Below are 8,762 nucleotides of genomic sequence, written 5' to 3' on the forward strand. Positions count from 1 at the left end.
AGTGAACCACCATCTCATCATCAACCAGTGTCCAAAACAAGCCTGTGCAGAGGAGACACAGAATTATAACAGTAGGTGGGCATATACAAGGGAGACTGACAGTGGTTCTGAGCTAAAAGGAATCTTAAAATATACCCGGTCCCACCTTTTATTTCACAGATGCCCAAATTGAGGCCAATCTCTTTTTTCTCAGGGTGCACAATTAAACTCAAGACTACACTCCAAGGCTTCAGTAAAGAAAGCTTTTACTGTTTAGACTTATCAGAAAGAAAAAAAAAAAAAAAAAGACAGAATCTGTGTTAGAAAACTGGGCAAGTTTTATTACTAGAATGAATGGCCATGATTTCTGTGATGCCTGGGAGGCTGGAAGTGATGACCAAAGGGTCTTTCAAGTCTAAGAACCAATCAAAACTCTCTTCCATGGTCACTGTTTTTCCTGTGGGGCAAGGAACTCTGCTTTTTTATGTAGTGTGAAAGCAGCCTGAAGCCTCTGGTTTTTCATTTAATTTCTGGAAAACAAAAAAGAAATAAAATTCTCTGATAGTAATTTTTGAGAATATGAAAATTTTTATGACTTTCTAACAAACATATTCCTAGCAATGTGTATTGAATGCGTACTCTGTGCCAGACATGCATTTTTAAGGAATTACATCATTTAATCCTCAAAAATAAATCACAAAGCAGGTACAATTATTGTCCTCACTTTACAGATGGGAAAAGTGAGACATAGAGGAGCTGAGGAAAGGGCCTCTGAACCATTAATAAGTGGAATTCTGGCAATCTGACTCCATGTGTTCCACTTTTAATTCCTGTGCCATTCTGCCTCCTATTTTATGTCATTTCATTCAAAACCATTTCTGTTATTTTCATTTCTATTTAAGAATCAGAAGACATTTGTCTAAAACCACTTTCTCCCACTAGACTCTAAGTGCCAAGAGGGTAGGAGCTTTGCCCTATACTTTGCTGTAAGCTCCAACTTCTAAAACTGTGCCTAGTACAAAGTATGCATCCAATAAACATGTGCTGAATGAGCAAATAGATTTCAAGAGAATATTATCAGAGTGATGAGTAAACATCATACATGGCCAATTGATTTAAGAATTCCTGTGGTCTGATGCAAACAAGCAAGCAAGCATAAGCTAGTTACCTCTCTCTTTTGTATTTGTCTAGCTTTTCCATAAGGTTTGGCACAATTTTTTGGCAGAGATTCTCCAGTAATGTCACATTATCTTCATCTATTTTAGCTTGTTTCTCCAGACATGTCAAGAAACTTCTAGAGGTCTGCAAGAGAATCAATGAAGTCACTTTTACTTGCCTACTGATTATCCATTGCATTAATAAATAAGGCAGAGTATATATCCAGGAGGACCTAAAATAGTGTGGGGGAAGGAGACAGTATAGAAACTGTAAGTCTCTACACAACCTGTAAATGTGTGTATGCGTGTTAGTCACTCAGTCATGTCCAACTTTTTGGGACCCCGTGGACTTTAACCTCCAGGCTCCTGCCCATGGCATTTCCCATGCAAGAATACTGGAGTGGGGTGCCATTTCCCCCTAGGGGATCTTCCTGACCCAGGGATACCACATACCAAATATACACAACTCACTAACTACTCAGAGACAATTTGATGAGTAGATGCTATTATTATCCCCATTTTAAAGATGAAATAACTGAGGCACAGAGAAATTCAGTAACTTGTCCAAGGTCACAGAGCCAGTAAGGGGCAGAGCACTAATTATGCAATGTTTTGTGGCTCTAACAATGAGTAAGACTCAGTCCCCGTTCCTGAGGATCCCACAACCCATCTTTGGGATCAAGACTGAAGAGAGAAACAATGGAAAGTCACAAGAGGCTAAAATTCCTGAGGGCCCTGAAGAGGTGGGGGTTGGGGGGGTAGGATGGGGGAGGGACTCAAAGAGTATAGCCGAAACAGAGAATTAAACTGCAGATTAGTTAACCTACAGGTCTGACACCAGGAAACATGTTTAATGGATTATTAAACATGGTCCTTGTTATACCTACCACATGTAAAACAGCTCAGTGATTTTTCTTTAAAAAAGAAGTTATTGGGATTTCCCTGGCAGTCCCAGGGAAGAGTGGTTAAGACTTGGCAGGGGGCAAGGATTTGATTACTGGTCAGGGGAACTAAGATCCTAAATGCCACACAGCACAGCCAAAAAGTTTAAAAAAAAAAAAAAAGAGAAGAAATTATTTGTCAGTAATACCAGTTAGTCTGGAAAGAATGTGATATGGGAGGGCTACACTCAGGCTTTTTGCATGGGTGATGTGCTCATTTCTGAGTTGGACAGGGGATCCATGGCTGCTCACTAGGTTCTACATTTTAAAACTTCCATACATTTTACACATCTTTTTTTTGTGTTATCAATTATTATATAACTTAAAACCTAATGAAAATAACAGTTGAATAACAAAATTAATGTTATAGGGTAAAACTTGAAAATTGCCCCCTTCCCAAATTAAATAACTGGCTTGTCACAAGCTGTTAGAAACTCAAAAAATAAAAAGTTCTGTGGCCTGGAAGAGATATGTACAGCTACTTTCCAGCCCTTAATTGTGATCAACCTAACAAGAATATCAGCAGACAGCATTATGTTAATATTTAAAAAGTTACTATTGGTTCCAAGCTCCTGTACGACCCTGTAGAAAGCACACCCTCAAACATTCGTCTCATTTGATTTTCACAAAACTCTTCATGGAAGACACTGCAGAGTCCACTGAAGAGGATAGTCTCCCTTGAAAACCTCAACAAATGGAGGTGATGAACAACTGAATCCCACTCTGCCATTAGCTACCACCTTCTCATTCCTTTGCACAGTTCCATGTCATAAGACACAGTGAATGCCCATAGCAGTCAGTCATTTACTGCATGGTTACTACGTGCAAAGGGCTTCGCTGATGGCTTACTGCTAAAGAATCTGCCTGCAACGTAGGAGACGATGTTTGATCCCTGGTTTGGGAAGATCCTCTGGAGGAGGGCGTGACAACACACTCTAGTTTTCTTCCCTGGAGAATCCCATGGACAGAGGAGCCTGGCAGGCTACAGTTCAAAGGCTGGCAAAGAGTTGGACATGACTGAAGGGACTTAGCATGCACACACGTACTATGTGCAAAATATAGGCCCCAGCTAATAGTTTATGTACGTTATTACATCTAATCCTCTTCACAGTCCTGGAAGGAAGTAATATAATTGTCTATAATAGGCTGTATTAGAAAATGGAGATTCAGAAACGTTCAGTCACTTGCCCCACATTCAGGAGTTAGTCTGGAACTAGACTCCAGGCACATCACAATCCATGTTTCTAACCCTTGTTTGATACTGTCTCCCTTTCCAACATCTTCCCAAGCACTAATTAAGGCGATGTTCCCAAAGATCCCATTGGGTATGGCTCACTCACCATCTGGACATTTGGAACTGACTCCTTCAGAAGGAAGATCATGCTCTTTAGGTTCTCTGAGCTGATGCCTTCTGACAGTTCGTAGAGCAGGTTTCTAAGACAGAAACCAAAGAGACAAGTTAAAGCCTCACACTTGCTGAGGACCGGCAGAAAATGGAAAGCTTTTATCAAACGTTCTCTCTCATTTGAATAATCACAGCCCTGTGAGTAGACAACTATTAATCTCATTTTATAGATTTAAAAACAAAAACTTTTAGTATTTCAATTTGACCTATTCGACTATGAGCCTTGTTAATTAATGGTGAGCCTTGTTGATTCCAGGTCTTCTGACTCCAGGTCCAGTGCTGTCTCACATCCCACTAAGAAGGCGTAAAACACCACTGTGGCATGCCCGCCCTTCTCCAGACCCCTTTCCAGAAAGCAGGCTTTCTTTATAGGCCCTCATCAGGGAGCACCCAATGCCAGTGAATATGAAGTTCACTTATAGACAGGAAACTATCCCAGCTTCTGGAAAGCCATACACTCAACGATTGGAAAAACTGAATTTAGGAACTGGCAGTCTAGTGTTGGGCATAGGTATAATCCCTGGTGGAGGAACTAAGAGCCTACATACTGCGCCGTGTGGCCAAAAAAAAAGAAAAACTGAGTACTTCATTCACACATTAACAGCTCTGTGTGCCCACGACCGTTCCTCAGCTCTTTAACCAACAGAATGGAGATAATAATTTCCAGAACTCTCTCACTGACCCGAGGGTCACTCGGTTCTAGGAGTCAGTTCAAGCATTAAGACCTGAAGCAGTCTAATTGTCCAAACTATAACATAATATCACAAAGGCTCCTCCTTGTGAGGTTGTTTGATGTAGATATTATGTCAGTGGACAGTTTATAACAGTGTTGCCTCAGGTCTGTTGCCTTTATTTTACCTCTTTGGGCAAAATGCCTATATTTTACCTGTCCCATTTGTTTCACCCCCAAATTGGGCATGCATAAATGATGTCCCTCCCTACCCTAGAGACACATCTCCTTTTTCATTTTGTCAATTTGGCTCTAAGTGTGCTTCCCTGGTAGCTCAGCTGGTAAAGAATCTGCCTGCAATGCAGGAGACCTGGGTTCAGTGGCTGAGTTGGGAAGATCCTCTGGAAGAGGGCATGGCAACCTGCTCTTGTATTCCTGCATGGGGAATCCCCATGGACAAAGGAACCTGGTGGGCTACAGTCCACGAGGTCAAAAAGAGTCAGACATGACTGAGTGACTAAGCACTCGCATTACTCTCTTTTCAAACGGCAGACACACCAGTGACTCACAGGAGGGAGGAGGCTGAGAGCTCGGAGGATGACAAAGAGGAAGGCTGGAGGTAGGGCCTGCTGCCTGGAGCTGGGCTTCCTTCCTCAGTGAGAAGCAAAACAAAAGGAGGCCCCTCTCAGGCCCGGGGCTGGGTTTCAAAGCTTTGTTGACCTCCCAGCCTCCCTTCTCATTAGCACCTGAAGCTGAGAAATCTCCTGGTTTAGAATCACCATACCATCCAAGGGGGAAAAAAAGCTTAAAATCGAATTCATTTTTGATCTTAAGATTAAAGATCTTAACCCCAGCCTTTCAAAGCCCAATGGCCCTGCCATGCTGATCTTGGTCACCTAAAGTGGGAGACCCTGCGGCGGGTTTGCAGCCAACATTCCACCTGCTCCGTGGTGTAGTCAAGGTGCTGCAGCAGGATCTTCTGCTCTATGGTGTAGAGGAGCTCTGCTAGGAAGAAGGGGTCTTCCTCACTCAGCAGCTCCTGTTGCAGCAGGTACTCAAAAATATCCAAGGCTCTGCTGCACTTTTCTAGTTTGCTGAGGGTGATGTAGTCTTGGCAGAGAAACTTCAAGCACTCCACATCTCGATCCCCCAGGGACAAGTCAATAATCAGAAGCTTCTCTCGAAAGTTCACTTGCCAGTTATCATCTAAAGTGGAATTCAAACTTTGGCTTGGCGATGCCATGACCTGCCTGAAAGATATAAGGAGGTGGGGATCGCAGGTTAGAGAATGAGGACAACACAGCACCCCAACTTCCCAGGCCCTCCCTCAGTTTTTACCTTCTCTGTTCCAGGCCTTAGACTTCTCTAGAAGTGCTGAAAGATGAAATTCACTGGGAGGTTACTTCAAAAACCCATAGCCCAGAAAACTTGATTCAAACACTGTTAACCCTTTTAGGAGGTCTGGAGAGAGCTTTCATTGGAACTCAGTTGACCCTGAGTTCTCCCAAATCAAAATGTCCCCACTGGGAGAGTTAGGTCTATGTGGTGGGAATTATTAGGACTTCAAGCCCAGGAGACAGCATCTCAGGTGACCCTGAGAGAACTGTTTGAGGAGGTAGGTGGGGGTTGGTGGTGGGGGCAGTGTTGAGTGGGGAAGGAGCCAGGTTATGTATTACTATATATTTAAATTATATACATATAGTCTATATATATTATATATTACATAATATTCTATTATATAATAAAAGTTTGCAGCAAGGGACAGGTAATCTGAATATTAAAAGATTATTATTAATTAAGGAAACCCAGTTATTTTTCATTAAGGGATTTAGTGCCCTTCTATGTATAGGATTATGCAAGTGTCTGGGTTCACTGAATTCATTCCTGTCACATGCATCTCATCTATCTGCGGCCAAATCCTGCTTCTTAATTGTTCACATCTTTAATTCTTCATTCACCTTAAGGGGTGGCAAACTTTCTCCCACACATCCCCCCAACACCCACACATCCAGCTCCTCAGCGCTTACTGGGGAAGTGGCTGATGGCTGCCAAATAGAGTTATTGTTCTACTTGGGCTCAGAAATTTACATTTGGAAGGTTGAAATCCCTGATGGCTGTGATATTGTTTCCTGGTATAGCAGGAAATATTAATATTTCATTTCACAGTCCCTCTCCATGGTGGGAAATTTGACCATATTGGGAGACATTTCACAACCATTTTTTTGTCCTACTGTGCTGGGAGGCTCATCCCAGATGAGGTGAAAATTCTTATTGATATGTCACTCCAGGTGTTAATTTCTGGATTAGGCCCACTGATAGATAATAAAAGATTCTCTGGATCCTCTATCTTCTAACCTATTAGGATCCAGGAGATATTTCCCTCGTTGCTTCTCCCCATACCTAGAATCACACTATTACTATTATTCTGTTATAAATGTGGCCTATTTCTTTAAGATGTTTAGCTATCATTAATTTGGCCTAAGGCCTGGTTACACAGTGTATAATGCAAGAAGACCCTTATAAAGTAGACAGATTACAAGTAATACAGCTAATAAAGTTATTAAAGTTACAAGTAGGGATTTAAGCCATGTGCTTCCAGAACCAAACTATCTTCCCAAAAGATTACCAAGGTTAGGAAGTGGATCATCTAAGGTAGTAATCTGATTTTTCATGTGACTCATTAAATGTGTTACCTTAGAAGACTCACCTGGTATGCAAACACAACATTCAGTTTGAATGTTGGCACAAGTGCTCCCTTGAGATGGTGTTGAGTTTATCAAGGGCCACACAATTTTGTAAGACAGCTTTACTCATCATAGAGACCTCAAAATTTAGAAAGCTGGTTGCTATCATTTAAGGCCTTTTGAGTGAATTCTGTTAAGGCTTTAGTGTAAGAAATAACTTTTTCCAATCCTACTGAGAGCACAAAAATAGCTGCTAAGTGATCATACCAGTGAAATACAGATCTCTTGGTCCATCAGGCTCATATTGATGGTAAATTTGCTGGAGTAACATCTAAATTTGTACGTAAGTGGACTTGAGCCCAAGGGAATCCTAAAGTACACGTTTCTAGCCATCCTGTTGGAAGCCAGGGCCAGAGATTTGTCCCTCAAAGCCACTAAGTCTCGTTAGCTGCCACCCAGTATATTTCTGGTCGTCTGACCCAATCTGTTCTGTACCAATCACTGTCTTTAAGGGAAATGATATATGATACACTGGCAATTTTCATAAGGCATCCAGCCTAATTTTTTTAGTGTTATAATGCTGATTATCTTTAGTATGATTTAATTGTTCCCAGACTGGGGGGCCTTTAGGCTTAGATGACCAGACCCTGGTATTAGCCAGATAAACCCAACCCATAACTGAGGAAGTGTCCTTCCTAACAGTCTAGAGTTTACATTTTTTGATTGAAATGTAGCTTCTTCTTCTGGTTGAGCTTGAGTAACCATAAGGGAAAATTCATATTTACGGCCAGGGTCAGAATATGCATGTTAGTCTGGCCAAGTGAGTGGGTCCCATTGAGTGATATCAGTAATAGCCCAGATCAAACTATAATTCTTTTTTTCTAAAATAAACTTTCTAAGAGCCATCCAGTCAGAGCCTTGGGGGGAGAAACCCACCAAGATAAACCAGAGGTGCTGGATGCAGGTAACTGACCACAAACCCAACAATTTAACTGATTTCTAAAATTTGCATAAGAGAGGGCCCATGATGCAGAAAGTTTTGATTCATGTCCAAGTCCAAGAAATCAAGAAGAAAACATAATGAACAATCATACCAGTCAGGTCTAACATCTTGGCACAGCTGTCTGCTTCTGACGTTGTCTTCTGGTCATTCTGGCATTGCTACTTTATTATTATGAGAGCATGGCTTTGAGATGAGTCTGAGCTCAACAATTTTCTCTACAAGCCAGCCTGATGCAGAAGCCCTTTTTTAGGGAAAAAAGATGAATCCAAGAGTCAATTTACTTCAGTTTTGCTGCACATGAGCTTGTTATAAGAACCTGATAAGGGAGGGCCCTTCCATCTAGGTTGGAGGGAGTCCTTTAACTGACATCTTTTCCAATATACATAATCTCCTGGTTGTAAGTCATAGGACATCTGATCTTCATTGGAAGATAGATTACTGTGATAAGCTTCAGAAACAAGTTTAGAAGGATCTGCCAATAATTTGATTAAACACTTGAAATAATGTAATATATCTCCCTTTAGTAATGTGGGATCATATGATCCTTCATCCAGTCTCATTTGTCTCCCTGTAATAATCTCAAGGGGAGAGAAATGATGTTTGCCAAAATGAGTGGATCTGAGTTTGAGGAGGACCAATGGAAGAGCCTTAGGTGAGCATAAGGAATAACAACCGTAATTTTAGGCAATTGAGATTTAATTTTCCATTTGTCATTTCTATTAACCCAGAAGACAGGGGGTGATAGGTACAGTGGAAGTATTGCATAATTGGCCAAATTTTACAGGCTTCCTTAACAATTTGTCCAGTAAAATGAGTTCCTCTGTCATTATGTAGTTCTGAGGGGATTCCCCAGATGGGAACCACTCTTTGTAAAAGCAGCTTCTCTACCGATTGTGCCATGGCCCTTCTCCTTGGGAATGCCT

The 8,762-nt window shown here is 41.5% G+C and overlaps 1 protein-coding gene across 1 annotated transcript; it reads right to left on the reverse strand.

Moving 5' to 3' along the window:
- Positions 1–293: 293 nt before the first annotated feature.
- On the reverse strand, positions 294–8,303 carry LOC120854625 (caspase-10-like). The gene is made up of 5 exons (XM_040228811.1): positions 7,931–8,303; positions 5,049–5,402; positions 3,418–3,511; positions 1,148–1,281; positions 294–509 (listed from the first exon to the last, which is right to left on the reverse strand). The coding sequence occupies exons 2-5, from the start codon at positions 5,393–5,395 to the stop codon at positions 503–505; spliced, it is 582 nt and encodes a 193-aa protein (XP_040084745.1). The 5' UTR covers positions 5,396–5,402; positions 7,931–8,303; the 3' UTR covers positions 294–502.
- Between the last annotated feature and the right edge of the window lie 459 nt (positions 8,304–8,762).

Source organism: Oryx dammah, unplaced genomic scaffold (genome assembly GCF_014754425.2).
Source record: "Oryx dammah isolate SB20612 unplaced genomic scaffold, SCBI_Odam_1.1 HiC_scaffold_27, whole genome shotgun sequence".
NCBI lineage: Eukaryota > Metazoa > Chordata > Mammalia > Artiodactyla > Bovidae > Oryx > Oryx dammah.